This window comes from Artemia sp. Qi Xiang Cuo, chromosome 5, assembly GCF_049724085.1.
Source record: "Artemia sp. Qi Xiang Cuo chromosome 5, ASM4972408v1, whole genome shotgun sequence".
Taxonomy (NCBI): Eukaryota; Metazoa; Arthropoda; class Branchiopoda; order Anostraca; family Artemiidae; genus Artemia; species Artemia sp. Qi Xiang Cuo.
Genome location: NC_142798.1, coordinates 3,168,137 through 3,187,743, shown reverse-complemented (window position 1 = coordinate 3,187,743; position 19,607 = coordinate 3,168,137). Strand labels below are relative to the sequence as shown.

General features: G+C 36.0%; 1 protein-coding gene across 2 annotated transcripts in view; it reads left to right on the top strand.

Annotated features, from left to right (window-relative positions):
* Nucleotides 1–18,348, top strand: part of LOC148951723 (endoplasmic reticulum-Golgi intermediate compartment protein 3) — a 107,227-nt gene extending 88,879 nt beyond the window's left edge. Inside the window, exons 7-9 of one of the 2 annotated variants that reach the window (XM_089089295.1) lie at nt 11,422–11,528; nt 13,067–13,165; nt 15,970–18,348. In XM_089089295.1, coding sequence (XP_088945421.1) covers nt 11,422–11,528; nt 13,067–13,165; nt 15,970–15,993 — 230 coding nt within the window. In that variant the 3' untranslated portion in view covers nt 15,994–18,348. The remainder of the gene's footprint in view (nt 1–11,421; nt 11,529–13,066; nt 13,166–15,969) is intronic. The other variant, XM_089089294.1, reaches the window with a different exon arrangement.
* The last annotated feature ends 1,259 nt before the right edge of the window (nt 18,349–19,607 follow it).

The following is a 19,607-nucleotide window of genomic DNA, read 5'->3' as shown; positions in this document are numbered from 1 at the left end:
TCCAATCACTTTCGGCTATCAAAAAGGGCACTAGCCACTCCCATTTCCAATCGAATGAGCCCTTTCGAAGTTTCTACGACAACTCCTTCAATACAAAGTGTCCGGCTGATAAAAAAGAACAAAGAAAAAAAAACACATTGTGCCCACATCGTTCTTTAGTTAGGCAGCGCTGGCGCGCTGCCTATGATAGGCTAATTTTGAGGCTAATAAGATCTTCCCATGCCACAGTATTATATGGCCTATTTCAATTAAAAAGGGCACTAAAAACCTTATATGCCCCCAGGGCATAACCTAAAACCCTTGCCCTGAGGTTTGTGGGGGAGTGTCCTCCTCAAGAACATATTTTCTGTCTGGAAATCAACTACGCTGAACAAAATACCTTACTCAAAATTTTGATTGGATGTGGTCGGGGGAAAGATGGGGGTGTTGTGGGGGGGGGGGGCTAGTTGCCCTACAATCACTTTCGACTGTTAAAAAGGGCACTAGCCACTGCAATATCCAATCGAATGAGCCCTTTTCGAAGTTTCTACGACAACTCCTTCAATACAAAGTGTCCGGCTTAAGAAAAAAAACACATTGTGCCCACATCGTTCTTTAGTTAGGCAGCGCTGGCGCGCTGCCTATGATAGGCTAATTTTGAGGCTAATAATATCTTCCCATGCCACAGTATTATATAGCCTATTTCAATTTTGTTGTCTGCGGATAATATTGCTCTAGTGGCGAAACTGGCCTCTCATTTACAGAGGCTACTAGATCTAGCAGAAGATACGTGAGGATATCTAAATACATCCTCACGTAAATGTTCAGAAATCGAATGTGGTTATATTTTACAAGAAAAATGTGAAAGTAGATTTCGGTTTGAAAGGGAGGAGATTCAAGTTGTCGATAATATAAAGTTCCTTAGATATATTTTTCAAAGTAATAGAAGATGGAATTCGCATATAAGGGAAACGTTATCTGTGGAAGAGTAGCAATGTTTACAATTTTCCGGAATAATGTACGGGGATAAAAATTTGTCGTTGCATAAAAGGATTTTTATGCCGAAAATATATTCCTATTCTACATTACGGAACAGAGGTTTTGGGGCATTAGAAAGTGGTTCAGCTGGATTATATTCAATTAGGGTACTTTAAGAGATTAATCGAAAAAAAACTTTTTGCACAAAATAAGTTTTTCAAAAAATTAAATAAAAAAAAAAGTTTTTTAAACTGAAAGTAAGGAAGGACGTTAAAACTTAAAACGAGCAGAAATTATTCCGTACATGAAAGGGGCTGTCCCCTCCTCAACGCCTCGCTCTTTTAGCTAAAGTTTTTTATTGTTTTAAAAAATAAAGTTGTGAGGCAGATTCAAACTTTAGCTTAAAGAGCGAGGCGTTGAGGAGAGGACAGCTCCTTTCATATACGGAATAATTTCTGTTCGTTCTAAGTTTTAAAAACTTAGTTTAAAAAACTTAGTTTTAAAACTAAGTTTTAAGTTTAAAAAACTTGTTTTTTTTTTATTTAACTTTTGAACGTTTTTCAATTAATGCAGGGTTTGATTTTGGCTTAGCGTGCATGAATAATCAAAATGAAATGTGCATATTCATTTTTATTTTATTGCGTAGAATAACTTCCTCGAAATTTGTTTAATTTTATTGACGAACTGTTTAGTTAGTAATAAATATACGTGACTTAGGAATCGACATACGTAACGAACTTCTATGTTCATATATTTTTAATACGTATATTAGGGGGCTCGCCCCCTAGTCAATACCTCACTCTTTAAGCTAAAGTTCGAATTTTGTTCCAATTCTTTAAGAATGACCCTCTTAATCACATGGCCGTGATTTAGAATAAATGGCTCTTATGAAAGTACTAAAAAATCTTTGGCTTGAAGAGCGAGGTATTGACTAGGGGGTGAACCCAATCATACACGTAATTTTTTCTGTTTGTTTTAAGTTTTGATGTTACTCCTTATTTTCAGTTGGAAAACTCGTTTTTTTATGTTTAATTTCTGATCTTTTTTTTAAATAATGCCGGGAAATCCGACGCCCCCTTCATAGCAATGTCCCTTCCCCCATGAAAACTTCCTTCTTGGAAAGATCTTCCCGCATAACCCCCGAACCACCCACCCCCCTACAACCAGAAAAAATCCCCCCTGAAAACGTCTGTATACTTCCTAATTACCAATACTATATGTTAACATTGGGTAAAGTTCATAACTTTCAGCCCTCCCCCCGGGGACTTCGGGGGACTAAGTCATCCCAAAGGACATAGTTATCATATTTTCAACCATGCTGAACAAAATGGCTATCTCAAAATTTTGATCAGGTGACTTTGGGAAAAAATGAGCGTGGCTAGTTGCCCGCCATTTTTTTTTTTGTCACTTAAAAAGGGCACTAGAACTTTTAGTTTCGGTTCCAATAAGTCCTCCCACGATATTCTAGGACCACTGGGTCGATACGATCACCCCTAGGGGGAAAAAAACAAATAAACACGCATTCGTGATCTTTTTTCTGGCAAAAATTGCAAAATTCCTAATTTTTGTAGATGGGAGCTTGAAACCTCTACAGTAGGGTTCTCTGATACGCTGAACCTGATGGTGTGATTTTCATTAAGGCTCAATAACTTTTAGGGGGTCTTTCCCCCTTTTTTCTAAAATCAGCCAAATTTTCTCAGGCGCGTAACTTTTGATGGGTGAGACTAAACTTTTGATGGGTAGGATGAAAGTTATATATTTGAATTCAGCATTGAAATCTGATTCTTTTGATGTATCTATTGGTATCAAAAACCTGTTTTCTTCAGTTTCGGTTACCATTGAGTTGGGTCGCTCCTTACTTACAGTTCGTTACCACGAACTGTTTGTTTTACCGCACAAAATTACCTTTAACATGTTCACGCGTAAAAGTAAGTCGGCAAAATGAAAGCAAGACACATAAAAATAATTTCGTATTGGAATTCTGGCAAATTCCCCCAGTGTAAAATTTCCCGTGAAAAGTTTCCTTCCTGGAAACTTACCTCCCCATGTATCTTCCTTGTGGAAAAAAACAGCATAAAATTACCCCCCCCCCCCCCAAAAAAAAAAAATCATGCATAGTTCCCAATAACAAATGCTACAATTGGGAAATTTAAAACTTTAAGACCTTTCCATAAGGACTCTAGGGGGAATTTGTTACCTTCAAAGATATATTTTTTGGGTTTTTTAACTATGCTGAACAGAATGGCTATCTAAAAATTTTGATCAGACGAAATTCGGTAAAAAGGGGCGTGGGAGGGGGCCACGTTGCCCTCCAGCATTTTTGGTCACTGAAAAGGGCACTATAACTTTTAATTTCCGTTCGAATGAGCTCTCTCTTGATGTTCTAGGACCACTCGGTCGGTACGATTACCCCTCCAAAAAAAAAAAAAAAATAAACACGCATCCATGATCTTTCTTCTGGCAAAAAATACTAAGTTGCAGATTTTTGCAGATATGAGCTTGAAACCTGTGTAATAGGGTTTTCTGATACGTCGAATCTGACGGTGTGATTTTCATTAAAATTCTTTCACTTGTAGGGGATGTTTTCCCCCTCTTTCAAAAATTTTCTCTTTCAGGTAAATTTTCTCAGGCTCGTAGCCTTTGATGAGTAATACTAAACTTAATAAAAATTATATATTTAGAATCAGCATTATAAGCCCATTCTTTTGATACATTTATTGACATCAAAATTCTGTTTTTTAAAAGTTTCGATTACTATTGACCCGTATCGCTTGTTTTTTTTTTAATGTTTTTTTTATTACGTATATGTTATTACGTAAATGAGGGGGTTCTCCCCTTAGTCAATACCACGCTCTTTAAGTTAAAAGTTAAAAAAAATTTTAATTCACAAACCCCTGAATCACAAAAGCCGTTTAATTAGAATAGATAGCTCTTTTGGAAGCACTAAAAAAAAACTGTAGTGTAAAGAGCGAGGTATTAACTTCGGGGCGAACCCCCTCACATACGTAATAATTTCTGTCGGTTTTAAGTTCTAATGTTGCTTCTTACTTTCAGTTGAAAAAATTCGTTTTTTTAAAATTTAATTTCTGATCGTTTTTTAAATAATGCTGGGAAATCCAGCGCCCCCTTCATAGAAATGTCCCTTACCCCAAAGAACATCCTCCACGGAAAGATTCTACAGGGTAGCCCCCCCTCCAGCCCCCCCCCCACCAGAAAAAAAATCCTTCCTGAAAAAGTCTGTATACTTCCCAATAACCAATAAAATATGTAAACAATGGGCAAACTTTATAAAATGCAGCCCTTACCCTGGGAACAGTGGGGGATTAAGTCATCCTAAAAGACATTTATTAGATTTTCGACTATGCTGAACAAAATGGCTATCTCAAATTTTGATTGGGTGACTTTGGGAAAAAATGAGCGTGGGAGGGGGCCAAGTTGCCCTACAGTATTTTTGGCCACTTAAAAAGGGCACTAAAACTTATAATTTCTGTCCAATTTATCCCTGTCACGATACTCTGGGACGACTGGATTCATACCATCACCCCTGGGGAAATAAAAAAAAAAAAAAAAAAAAAAAAAAAATAAACACGCATGCGTGATCTTTCTTATGACAAAAAATAAAAAATTCCACATCTTTGCAGATAAGAGCTTGAAAATTATAAAGTAGGGTTCTCTGATACGCTGAATCAAATGGTGTGATTTAAAGTTGTATGACTTTTAGGGGGTGTTTTCCCCTTTTTTCAAAATTAAGTCAAATTTTCTCAGGCGCATAACTTTTAATGAGTAAGACTAAACTTGATGAAATTTAAATATTTGAAGTCAGCATAAAAATCTGATTCTTCTGATGTATCTATTGGCATCAAAATTTTTAGAGTTCCGGTTACTATTGAGCCGGGTCGCTCCTTAATTACAGTTCGTTACCACGAACTGTTTGAAAATAAAGAACTTAATTAAACCAAAAATGAACAAAATTAGAATCAAATAATCTACCAAGCATACAACTACCACAAATCAGTATCAATAAATAAATGAAACCCAAAACAAACAGAAATTAAAATAAGTCAAACTAAAAAAGAGCAGAAATCAATCTGAGTAGGGGTTTAAACTCTATGCTTTATAAAAGCTGGAATATAATTTGTACTTTACTGAAAAAATTCAAATGAATTCACTCAAAAAAACTGAATTGTCAGTTTAATATACATATGCTGATATTTATTCCTTAAAATCTGAATTAATTTTTGTTTTCTTAAAGTTGTAAGTGAAAACATTTAAAAGAATTATTTTTAGAACCCTACTTAGATTAATTTCTGCTCGTTTTGAGTTTGACTTATTTTAATTTCTGTTTGTTTTGGGTTTCATTTATTTATTGATACTGATTTGTGGTAGTTTTATGCTTGGTAGATTATTTGATTCTAATTTTGTTCATTTTTGGTTTAATGGAGTTCTTTACTTTTTTTAACAAGCTTATTTTGTGAAAAAAGTTTTTTTGATTAATTTCTGTTCGTTTTATATTGACATAGTCTTTTTCAGGGAGAAAGACTGAGCCTCTTCTGAAGTTAAACAACCATTCCTTCCATAAAAAACCTTTAATACCCCCTTGGCATAACTTACAACCCTTGCCCCTAAACTCTGGGATTTGTTTCAGCCCCAAAAGCCTTGTTATATGGTATTTAGACTATTTTGAATATAATAGTTATCTCAAAATTTCTATTAGACGCATTTCGGAACAATATGACGTGTGTGTAGGGGTGAGAGGGTAGCTGCCCTCTGATCCCTTTGACTCTTAAAAAGAGCACTATAGTGTCTGATTATCAATCCAATGAACCCCCTTTGAAGTTTATATGACCACGCTTTGTATAAAAGCCCTATATGTCCCCAGGGCACAACTTACAACAATTGCCTTGAAGGCTGGGGGAACCTGTTATCCTCAAAGGCATAGTTTCTAAACCATTCTGATAGCTTTAACAAAATGGCTGTATCAAAATTGTAATTGGAAGTGTTTGGGGAAATGATAGGCGTGGAGGGAGACATTTGGCCTCTGATCACTTTCGACCAATAAAAAAGGCACTAGTCCTCTCAATTTCCAATCGAATGCGCCCTTTTTGAAGTTTCTGAGACAAAACTTTCTATAAAAACGTTATATGCATCAAGGGCATAACTTCAAGGGCCGACAAAATTGCTATATCAAAATGTTGATCGGAAGCGTTTGGGGAAATGACGGGTATGGGGTGGGGGCATTCGCCCTCCGATCGCTTTTGAATATCCCAATTGAATGAGTCCTTTTTGAAGTTTCTACGACAACGCTGGCAAAGACCCAATTTCCAGAACATTCAACTACGTTGAATAAAATGTCTATCTCGAAATTTTGATTGGATGTATTTGGGAAAATGGAAAGCTTGTTAGGGGCGTTAGTTGCCCTCCAAATACTTTCGACTATTAAATAGGGGACTAGCGCTTTCAATTTCCAATCGAATGAATCCTTTTTGAAGTTTCTACGACAACGCTTTCTATAAAACCTTATATGCCCTCCAAGCATAGCATACAACCCTTGCGCTGAGGGCTGGGGGGGGGGATTCTCATCCTCAAAGACATAATTTCCAGACTTTTCAACTACGCTGAACAAAATGGCTATCTAAAAATTTTTATTGGATGTTTTTGGGGAAATGGTGTGCGTGGGATGGGTGTTAGTTTTACCCCAATCACTTTTTACTATTAAAAAGGGCATTAGCCCTTCAAAGTTTTCAAAGTTTCTATTACAACGCTCTATAAAAACCGTAAATGCCCCCTAGAGCATAACTTACAGCCCTTGCCCTAAGGGGCGTGGGGGGGGGGTTGATTATCCTCAAAGACCCAATATCCAGAACTTTCAACTATGTTGAAAAAAATGGCTATCTCAAAATTTTGATTGGATGTGTTTGGGGAAATGGTAGGCTTGAGAGGGAGGTTAGTTGCCCTCTAATCAGTTTCGATTAGCCTATCAAAAATGGCACTAGCCCTGTCACTTTCAAATTGAATGAGCCTTTTTTGAAGTTTCTATGACAACTTTTTCTATAAAAAACCTTATGTGCCCCCAGGGCATAGCTTATAATCTTAGCCCTGAGGGTTCTGGGAGGAGTGCCATCCTCAAAGACGTAATTTCCAGAACTTTCATCTACGTTGAAAAAAATGGCTATCTCATAATTTTAATTGGATGTGTTTGGGGAATTGGTGAGCTTGAGAGGGGGTCTAGTTACCCTCCAATCACTTTCGACTATTAAAAAGGGCACTATCACTTTTAATTTCCAATCGAATGATCCCTTTTGAAGTCTAAACGAAAACGCTTTCTATAAAAAAAACTTATATTCCCCCAGTGCATGACTTACAACCCTTGCCCTGAGGGGTTTGGGAGGTTTGTCATCCATAAAATCATAATTTCCAGAATTTTCAACTACGTTGAACAAAATGAATATCTCAAAATTTTGACTGGATGTGTTTAGGAAAATGGTGGGCGTGAGAGGGGCGTTAGTTGCTCTCCAATCACTTTCAATTATTAAAAAAGGCACCAGCACTTTCAATTTTCGATCGAATGAGCCCTTTTAAAGTTTCTACAACAACGCTTTCAGTGTAAACTTTATATGCCACCAAGGCAAAACTTACATCCTTTGCCCTGAGGGATATGGAGGGGGAGGGTTGTCACCTTTAAAGACCAAATTTTCAAAACTGTCAACCATGTTGAATAAAATGGCTATCTCACAATTTTTATTGGACATATTTGGGGAAAAGGTGGGCGTGAGAGGGGGGTTAGTTCCCCAGAAATCACTTTCGACTATAAAGGGCGCTAGCCCTTTGAATTCCCATTCAATTGAGTCGTTTTTGAAGTTTAAATGACGATGCCTTCTATATAAACCTTATATTGCCTCACGGTATAACTTCAAACCCATACCCTGAGGACTGTGACGAACTGTCTTCCTCAAAAATCTAGTTCTTATCTAGAATTCAACTACGCTGAACAAAACAGCTATCTCAATATTTTGATTGGATGTGTTTTGGGAAATGGTGGGCGTGGAAGGGGTGTTAGTCATCTTCCAATCAGTTTCGACTATTAAAAAGGGCACAAGCCACTCCAATTTCCAATTGAATAAGCTCTTTTTGAAGTTTCTGCGACAACTTCTTCGTTACGAAGTGCCCTGGTCTAAAGGAAAAAAATAACAAATAATTCATTGTGCCAACATCGTTCTTATATGCCCCCAGGGCATAAATTAAAACTCTTGCCCTGAAGGTTGTGGGGGAGTGACCTCCTCAAAAACATATTTTCATCTAGAAATCAACTAGGCTGAACAAAATGGCTATCTCAAAATTTTGATTGGATGTGTTTGGGAGAATGATGGGGGTTGGGGGGGGGGAGGGTCTCGTTGCCCTCCAATCACTTTCGACTATTAAAAAGGGCACTAGCCACTCCAATTTCCAATATAATGAGCCCTTTTCGAAGTTTCTACGACAACTCCTTCTATACGTAGTGCCCTGGTATGGAAAAAACAAAAAACAAAATAAAAAATACATTCTGCCAACATCGTTCTTTACTTAGGCAGCGCTATTGCTCTGCGTATCATTGCATGGGCTGCCACGACTGATTCACAGATTTTAAATGGTGATCTAGGTCTTTGGCCCCTAAAAAATTACAGACTTGTCTCGATGATCAAATATTGGATGAGAGTTGTTCAGTTACTGAGTGATAGGTTGCTTAAGGCAGCTTTACGAATATTTACTACGAATATTTGCGAATATTTACTTGGGGAACAAAAGGTCATGATGACTTAAAATAAGACATTTTAAATAAAACAGGGTTTTTTTTTTTTTTTTTTTTTTGACCAATAGATATAAAAGGAAATCGGGAGAATAAGATTAAGATCGTACTAGAAAATCAAATCATCCAAAAATGGAGCGAGGAGCTAAAGATCTCAGAAACGTCAAAAATTTACAAGGAGGCTAAGGCGGTTTTTGTTCAGGAGTTCTACCTGAAGCTGAATTTACCAACTGGATATGTGACTTAAATTAAATTAAAAATAAATTAAAAACACGTTCTTATAAGAATTTCTTATAAGAACGTGTTTTTAATTTATTTTTCTTTCATTTCATTGAATCGCCTTGTTTTACCTTACTTTTTATCAGTCCTGGTTGAACTTCGCTGAAGTAATGATGCTAGGACTGCTTTGAAAAATTTTTCAATTTTTTGGTTTTATTGGTCGCGTGTTGTTGTGATTGTTTTTTCTTTCATATATTTTTGTCTTGCTGAGGACAGCCCTTGGACACAGGGCCAAAATATTCATTCAAATTATCTCCACTGTCTTACAAAAAGATTTCCCTTTTGTTCTTCGTACTTTTGTTGTTTGATATTATTATCTTGCACTGAGGACGGTCAAGCGGAGGTCTTGACCGAAATATTTGCATTTTAGTCCATATGTTTCACTGGCTTGTATAATCCTCGTGTTTTTTTTTTTTTTTTTTTTTTTTTTTTTTTTTTTTTTTTTTTACTCTTGTTTCGTTTTAAAGAGGATGATGTGGCGCATTGCTTGAATTGGTGCTAGGAGTTCTATACGATAGGGGAAGATATATTTGGAAAAAATGATTTCATACTTCTAGATGTCTTAAACAGTACGTGGCCAGATGTTATCTGTAGAATAGCGAGGCATCTGGAAATAGAATTTATTAAAGGAAATCCTAGTTTATTGAGTAAATGTAGCTTTTTATCTAATTTATTTCTTACCATCGCTGTTGTACGTTTTTACTATTTGTGCTTTTCTGTGTACAGGGCAGTATTTTTTGGCTTTAAAATTCACTTTATCTTATCCGGAGGGCTTCCTTCGGGTTTGATGGGACACCACATCATTGGCACATTCAAGGTTACCAATGGACAGTTTCTGTCAAATCTGGACTCCTGCACGGGGATATACGTCATTCTCAAGCACCTAATCTACACAGCAGACAAATATAGTCGGAGAGAAACGCAGCTCTGGTTTGCTCCAAAGTGAAATCAAGAATTCTTTGGTTTCGCCATAAACTCACACCCCACTCATTTCAGCATTTCATTGCATTTCAGCATTCTCTAGAATTTTGCACTCTTTCTGGAAGTCATCCATTCAAGGGTGAAAATGAAGTCTGGGAGTATTAGAACTAGAGGCAAATTATACCTGGTCAGATGCCAGGTTGATTTCCCCGGGTGTTTTTCTCTTGCCTCCACGAAAAGATTCAATAATATTATCCCGAATTGGAGTATACCCTGAATTGTTTTCTTACTGATCTTTAGACTCCTTGCACGATTCTGGTTCAAATAGTATGAAATGTTCCGACCTTTTTGCTACAAAAGTGATGGTTGAAAGGGGTGGGCGAAATGCCCATCATACCTATTTACCATACTTTCAAAATTCCGGTTTTAACAAGGTATAAAATGCCGACATTTTCTAATAAAATGAATCTGTGAAGAATGATCATCTTTCGATTCTCTTGCCCTTGTCGCTGTAGGGCTCATACCTTCCCTGGAGGCGCATCGTTTTGATTTTCTTCATAATTCAGAGCAAAATGGTAGTCTAAAATTTTGAGTCGGTGCCACGAGGAGATACAGGGGTGTATGGGGGGCAAACAGGGCATCTGAGAGGATCTCGTCCTCCTTCAACCACTTCCAATGGTTAAACACTGTGCTAGGACTTTTTTTGTATATTACGAAAAAATATCCGCCTTAAAATCATTTGGCATTTAGTTTATCGATACAAATGTTGTTGCAAAAAACTAGTATACAAGGCTGTATCTAGGAGAGGAAGGTCAACGGATCTGAATCCTTCCCCACCCTCCTTAAAATGAAAAATTTGAAAGAATATGATTGTGTACAAAATTATTATAAGAAGACATTTTACATAATAGAAGCCTTTCCCCGATGGGATTGGATCCCTCTTTAAAGAATATCCTAGGTACGGGCCTGTTAGTAGGTCTATTCTCTTATTAAATAAAATGTATGATTTATAGCCCTTATTATACACCGTATTTAGTAAACGAGCTATTTTCCCATTAATTAGGTAAACTTTGGGAAGTCCTTGGTCCCCTGATCCCCACCCTGTCGAAATCCAGAAAAGGATAGGTGTCTGTTCTTTTTGGAACATAAAGAATTTAAATATACATCGTCCCATTATAGGACCCCCTTATTTGTCAGGGAATTGAAGCCATTCCGAGATGTAGCTCTGGCTGCACTCCAAAAAAAAAAAAAAATCATTTCTCTTTTTTTATTTGTTTAACCTCTGAAAACTGTTGGAATTAACCACGTATCCAAACAGAAATATATTTACAGGCACTGTTTTCATTTGAGTCCCAATTCCGATTCGTTTTAACTGGAGTTGAATAGACGTCTGAAAATTATTTGGTGAAAGCGGGTTTGGACTTATCTTTCCCCATTAGGGACTCTTTGCAACAGTTGATAAATTATTTATTTGTTTTCAGGAGGAATGATGTTTACGTACTATGTAAAAGCTGTCCCAACGGTGTTTGAAGCCTTAAATGGAACGGTTATCAAATCGAACCAGTATTCTGCTACTTTACACACTAAGGTATTTATGCCTCAGTATAACTTCTTGACATGTTTATTCCCTGCAACATGTTTATTCACTTGGCTCTGTGTTTATTCGCTATAGACAACTCACAGGTCTTTTCATTTTTGTTATTCCTAAATTCACGTGCCAGACATAATTAAATATCTGATTTGCCGCTAATTTTTTGTCGAGTCTTATTTCAACTCGAAATAAGCACTAACCTAGCAGTCAACATAGGTGAATTCTACCAATTGCTTTGGAATGTTGCCAAAATTTCAGCAGCAAAAGCTGCAACAGAAATTCTTGTTCCCGGTGAGACGATCTCAATCGTCTCATTATTCTGCTCAGCCATGCATGTAGAAGTGCAAATTAAGGGGAAAGAGGAGATTACACCTCCCTAGATTTTGAAAAGTGTGTTCTTTCTGTATCTTCTTTTTAAAAAAATCTCACCCTCAATATATTCGTGACTTGGCACCTTTGAATGTGCGTACAGAGGAGTGCCCTGGGATTATTTTACTAGGTCATTTTTAAAGGCATTTTTATAGCACAGAATACGTCTAGTCACCTCATCCTAAAGTCACAAATTTGTTCTTTTGGGAAGCAGGGTCACAGAGGCACCAATTCACAAAAATGTAAAGGGGGGGGGAGTGTGTGAGGATTTTTTCGTGATCTTTTTTTAAGATACTAAAAAAATGTATGTTTCAAAATCTAAGGGGGGGGGGGGTTCAATTTCTTTCAATGAAGATACCAAAAAAGGTAATTTTCAAAATTCAAGGTAGGGGCAAATGCCCTCCTCCTCCCGAATTGACGCCTCTGCATGGCTCTGCCTAAGGATTGTGAGATGCGGATCGAAGTTTTAAGTTGAAAACCAAGCGAAATGGTTGCACAAATTACTATAAGAAATTAGAAACTATTCACCCCGCGTTTAACTGGCTTTTGATTTCCAGAGCATCTACCACAAGTCATTACAGACCATCCTCACAGGGTTGTCACCAGGATTGGAAAAACATAAATTTCTTTCTTTTATATTCTTCTCTCTTCTTCTTCTGCTATTAATTCTTCTGATGAAATATAAATTAAATTTAATACTCAAGCTACAAGAAGAAATACCCCTTTGGATGGGAGAAATACCCCCATCCTAGGGAATATTGACGACCTTATCGATAAAATTGGTGCATCCATTTCGCTGCCCCCACAGATCCCTTGAATTTGCGAAAATATATTTGAATTAAGGATAAATTAAATTTGTCTTTTTATATTTAAATATTGAAGTTTATGTTTGAATTAACGGGTTAAGCTCTTAATTATAATTTGAATGATGAAATAAAAGTTTCGTCTATTAATTTATATTTCTATATTTTCATTGTATTTATAAATGAAAAGACAGTATGGCCTAAGAAACTATTTTTAAATACTCCTACTATCCTATTTAAGTACTACGGATTGAAAATGCCTACAGGAAGAGACATCTCCGAGGGATCAGTAAATGCGTAGAAACTTAAAGGTCTTCAGGCTAAAAAAGACAAAAAGGGAGATTCTAGATTATTTTTTTTCAGGTTGTTTCGTCTCTTGGCGAAGGAGGTTTGCCCGGAGTATTCTTTAGCTATGAACTCTCGCCAATTATGGTAAAAATATTCGAATATAGAAGGTATGAGGTCTGTATAATAAAATAATTATTTGTTAATCTAGAGACTTTATGCATTTGTTTTTCGTGGTGTTCGGTAATAAGGCAATACGACTCAAATCAGGTTTTCTCGAGATTCTAGATCGGATCTAGAAAAGATTTTTGGAGATATCCCCTTTCCGCCCACGAAACAAGATTATATTTTCTTTCATTTCCAAGAATATGAGCTACTAGTAAATAGAAGTAAGAATGTGATTGTCATTATGGGACAAAAGCAATTGAAATGCTACGAAGCAGTATGCAGTTTAAACAGTATGAGAAGAATAAGACAATTAAAAAGACTGCTGTCTTTATTGGCACCGCAAAAAGCCTATACCAAATAGTATGGGGAACTTATAAAAGTGGAAATTGACCCTGATAATAACAATTTGACTAGGAATTCTAGGTTGGCAGGAACACAGGTTGAGTAGATACAAAGAAATAAACCCTGTTTTTACAATACTTTGGCTATTTATGGGTAATTGTTTTGTTTCCGAGAGTTTTCAAGTTTCGCTATAATTTTCCACGGACGAAAAAATCAAAGAGGTACTTTTGCAGGAAGAAAAACTCTGGCCTTTTAGGGGTTGAAAAAAAAGGCAAATTTTAGGTGAAAATTATAAGACCTCGCAACCCTAGATTATTACAAAAGCAGTCCACTATAGTTACGATGACCATGTGATGACCAGATGACCTTGTGATGACCATGACCGATGACCAGAGACATTTTGGGATTTAAAGGTTCTATAAAGTTGTCAATTTGTCCTGGGTTTTTACTCACAGAATAAATATGCTCGTTAAAAATTGCTTTAAAGCATACCTCACCCCGGTTTTTCAGGGTGGGGGGGGGGGGTCACACAACAAACTTTGCAAAACGCATCACAAATTTGTTTATGTGCATTTTGTCACTTTTTTAGGAATCGGAAAAAAATTTGGGGGATGTGGGTTAAACCCAGTAGACCCCCCTGGATGCGGCCTTGAGCTTATACTAATAATAATATATGTTAAAACACTTTAGTATCTAGAGGAGGAGATTTTTCTACTGAACTGCTCCATAGCTTTTCATTAAAAGAGGATGTACCCTAGATTACTATGAAAGTATTGCACTATAGTTATGATGACCAAGTGTCCCAAAGTTCAGAACCAGTTTGGGATTTAAGGGTCCCACCCCGCTGTCTCACAGAGTTGTCAAGTTGTCTTTGATTTCCGTGACTTATAAGAATGAATACTAAATGACTGTTAAACGCTTTAATATCTAGAAGAGGAGACTTAGCTGCTGAAGCAGGGGTGGATTCAGGATTTTTTAGGGGGGGGGGAAATTAGGTTGATCTGGTAAACTTGCGTTAGAAGTAAGTTCAATTAACGCAAACTTGCGTTAATTAAGTAAATTACACTACTTTAGACTATGTTAGAGGAGCTCGCGTCCCCTCGCCCCCCTCTGGATCCGCCACTGTGCTGAAGTATTCAGTTTCACAACTCTTCCTTAAAAAAACCTCTGTGAAGTATATTGCGTACTTAACCTAGTTTCCAGACAAAGAACTGCACTATAATATGTTTCTTTTTTCTTAGTCAATCAGTACTACAATTATTTCTTTTTAAGTGTTTTATTTGTTGGCTATTCCTGTAGGGATATATAAGGAACCTTATACAGGAAGGGGGAACTTTAGCAGAATGTAAGAAAAATACATAAAAACTTGAAACGTATTTAAAACATTAAAGGCGAAAAAATGCATCAAATTATGTTTATCTAAAAATACCTTGTGTGTCCTTTTACTCGAAGGGAAATAATGGAAAGACCTAGTAACTGTAGTTTTATATGAACTTATTTTTACTTTTTTGTACTTTTTTTGCAGTCATGGCTCACTGTGGTCACCGAAACGTGTTGGTCAATCAGTGCCACAACAATTTTCTTTTTAAGTATTTTCTTTGCTTGTTGTTCTTACAGAAATATGTAAGGATACTTATGCAGGAAGGGAAATTTTAGCAGAACTTAAGAAAAATATAAATAAAACTTAAAATGCACTTTAAATATTAAAGGCAAAATTTTTATTAAAATACTGCCTAAAAGACATTGGGGATCCTCTTAATCGAAGGGAAACAGTGGAAAGGCCTAGTATTTGTAGTTTCTTGTGAAATTATTTTTAGTTTTTTTTTTTACTTTGTTTGCAGTCGTGGCTCACTGTGGGGGACAAAAAGTGTTGGTGTGCAGCTTTCCAAATGAGAAGGTCCATCTCTAGTGGTATTTTGACACGGAGTCATTCTTTGTTACTCTAGTCATTTGCGATAACTCGCCAAAATATAGGAGGAAGGGCAAAATGTATTATTCAAAATCTAGAAGGGGGGGGGGGCAATTTTGTTGTTTGTGTCAATTTTTAGTGAAAATGCCAAAAAAGGTGTTTTCCGATGGAAATGACAAAAGTGTTTTTAAAAATTTCAGGGGGGAGACGGTAAAATAATTGGGGCGATTGCCCTATTTTATTTGAAACCCACTGCCTCTGGGGTCTCCTTTGAAATTGCTGAATGGCTCCACTGATTCTGTGCTTATTCCAAACTGAGACATTTTTGGCTTAATGGCTTTCCTCTTCCAGGAAGGTTGTGGATAACTTTGGGTTGATGGTTGTGGCAGTACAAAGAGCCATGTCAGGGTGTGTAAAAATGTGATTGAACCACTGTTTAATTGTCGAGAGAGGGAGCTAGGGTGTAGCTTAGGCATTTATATAAGAAGACATTAAACTGTATCTCCTCAGCGGAGTGGAACTGGCTGAAGTATTCTTCTATAATAGGATTTTTTCTTTCTAGGTCAATTGGTCATCTTGCCACTAGTTTGTGCGCTATAATTGGTGGTATATTTACGGTAGCCAGTATCCTCGATGCCTTTATTTATAGATCTTCGAAAATCATCCGTGAAAAGCTACGAGTAGGAAAACTAAGTTGATTTAAACCTATATTAGTGATTTTAAATTTAAGTTTAACGGAAATGACTTATGCCAGTATTATATTGTTCCATTCCATGACTGAGGACAACTCTCGACTGCCAATAAATTAATTAAAGTGTGCTATGTTAACCCACCCCTCGTCACTTGCCAAATTCATCAAATCCATAACAACATATATGATAAAAAAGAAATTACATTGCTGATATTAATTTATGTTGAACCAATAATTTATTGAAGAAGACAGTCATGTTTTTTTAGTGGTAAAATTTGCTCAAAAACTAGCACAATAGATTTTTGCTAAAGAAACGATCAATTTTCGCCAATTTGATAGACAGTCAACACGACTCTTGAAATAAATACGCGTATTACTATAAAATAGTCGAATTATTTCATTATTTAGAGGTTTAATCCTAATTTTTAGAAAGCATCATGTACAAAATACAAAGTTAAGAACGCTTTTTTAATCAAGTGCTTTGATGCTATGCTTTCAAAAATGTATGGAGTGAAGTTTATCCGTTCGGCACGGGGACAGGTTGTTGGAAGTATCACGGTCAGTGGAAGTGAAATCAGATTGATTCAATTGTGGGAAATTACATAATCATATGTTTTTACTTAGGCTAGTACACGAGTGAGGTTTATGCACAGCACATTTTTTTGAACTTTTGATGCAACTATTTTATAGTGAGGTTTGAATAAAAAGTACTTTATGGAAGCTATTGAATAATTTCGCTGGAAATGAGTAGATTTTTACTGTCTAGAAGTTACGTATTCTGGAGTCGAAATAAATTTATGCTTTGGAAAGTGTTTTTTTTTATGTGACGTATAAAACTATTTAAGCTGTTTTTCCTACGTCGAACTTGATTGATATCAGAAACAATTTTGAAGAGACGATCGTTGTAATCGATGATGAAAACGAGGAAAAAAATGATACTTGGTATTTCGACCTTAAGTCTAAGAGCTTTCTTCTACAACACGAAAAGAAAACGGAAAGAAAGAAGACCAACAAATAATCATAAAACAACAAGAGAATGTAATCTTAGACTAAACCCCCGGTTCCTAGGCCCTGTGGGATGTTGCAGCTATTCTGACCTATAGGCCATAGTTGCGGAGCAACACATGGACTATATCTCACGGGTAATGAGTTTGTATGCTCCCTTATCATGTTTGCTGATGCGTTATGATTATTATAAGCTATTATTTGTAAGGTTCACGAGTAATTAGAAAACTCCCGAAATAAGTTCTGTGTGTACGCATTGCTGCTTGCTCAACTCTGTATCCGCATTGTTTTGTTTTTACCTATATTCAGACTGTCCATTTACTGCGGTTAATGAACATCCATGAAAGGGTTCATTAGGACTTTAATTTCTTAGTGTATGTTTCATTTTCGGCTATAGAAGAGTGCATATCTTCTTGCTCACTTTTCATGACATTAAACGTCTAAAATGTAATAAGAATCAAAATCGAAAACTTTAGGAAAAAACTAAAAACTAGGTATTATTAGGTATATAAAACTTACGGTATTATTTCCAAAAAAAATTATGAAGTTCTGTGAATATTCAAAGTTGTTTGATTTCTAAAAAGTTTAGCATCGAAGCTAGGGCATTCTACTTAGACAAAATGTAAGAAATTTACAAAATTTAGATTTCAAAATAGGAAAAGTCACATAAATAATATTATTTCTAGAAAACTAATGCAGCTTGGTTCTGAAAAGATCAATCTGCTCCTCCGAATGTTAAAAAAAGTTAAGAAAGTTTATTTCCCCTTGCGTACTTTTCATAATATTACTAGATGAAAAGCTCAGAGGCATCAATTCAAAAAATTTCAGAAAACAACCCAGAATTATTTACAAGAAATCTGGAGAGATACGGGATTTTGTTCACCGGTTCTCAGAGAGATAATTTAATGTTCTATAGGAGTGCGATATATAGTTGTTCTGAAAATATTTACTTTTGTTCTTAGTATAATTTTGCTTGACACCATCTGCAACATGAGGAAAAAACGGTTTTATTTTTTTTATGAAAAACTGTTGAAAATTTTTAAAACTTTAGTTGAACTTTTCTGACCTGTTTCATGATTCCCATATTCGGAAAGCATTTCGATTTTGTATCTCTTTATCACTTTGGATCTACAGACCACTGATCACGAGAAGCAAAAGAGCTGCAAAAGCAGTAGTTGTTGCTCCACAATACAATTATAAGCTATGCGCGTAAAAAATTAGAAACTTCACATTGTAAAGAACACCCTAGACGGTCATTCATTTTGATCAAAAGCTTCCGTCAATCGATTGATTAAAGCATGATTGACCATCTAGAAACATGTTTGACGCTTGAGTCAAGCGTTGACGGTGATTGATAGAAAGTTTGAATGACTCAATCGGTTCCTATACGGTCAATCATGCTTTAACCAATTGATTGACGGAAGCTTTTGATCAAAATGATTGACCATCTGGGGTGTCCTTAAGAAAGCCCCTTTAATTATTTATTTTACTAGTAGATCTTTTTCTGCCATTATTGTATGTTGTTTTCTAGTTGTGATCCTCTGTAGTATGCAGGTAGTATATATACCTTCCTATCTTTAATAAAGTTTATTAATAGTATGTATTAACGTGATTTATATTATTGATAACTTAAAACTATTTCAGCTGCAATTTGAAATAATTACTTTTGCTTCAAATTGTAATAGCACACACTTGTTGAATTCTTTTTGGATTCTATTCGCTTCCAATCAATTCTGTTGTTACTTCATTAGTGTTTTTAAGCCGTCCTTTTTATCCTTCTTCCCAAGGCCGTACCCAGGATTTTTTTTTCGGGAGGGGTTTTACTCTAAGATTTTTTTCGGAAGGGGGGGGTACGCAAAAAAACCTCAAAGGACGCATAAAAAAATTGTTTGTATCCATTTTGGTTAGTCAGACAAACATTTCGGGCGGGGGTGGGGGGTCAAACTCCCCTTACCCCTCCCCCCCCCCCTAGGTACGGCCTTGCTTCCAACCTGGTTTTTGGTTCTATTCTTTTTGTATCGATTCTATTTTTCCTTTTTGCTTTATTATTGTTTTGAGTTTTTCTTTCTGTCTGCTTTCTAGGTTATTTCTCTTTTTATATCAAATATCTTGTTGTTCGGTATTATTGCGTGTTTTGTGTCAGTTTTTTAATTCCATTTACTTATTTTATCGATCCTTTTACTGCGTGTTGCTTCAGTGTTATTTTTTAGCTTTCCTCTTATTCTTTATCTTTGTCACTTTTTGGATTTATTTCTCGTGTTGTAACAACTATCTTCTTGCTTATTCTTGTTGTTTGTTCTTGTTGCTTATTTTTACATGTTTTTCGGATTTATTCTTTTTTGTATCAATTTTCTTATTGCTTATTGTTTTCGTTGTTGATTTTGAGCTATCATGTTGTTTATTTGCTATAATCGCTAGAAAGACTCGTGCAGGTACTGCTTGAAGCAGACATCATCCCATAAAAACTTCTGAAATATGGAGCTCTTTTCTAATAGACAGTAATA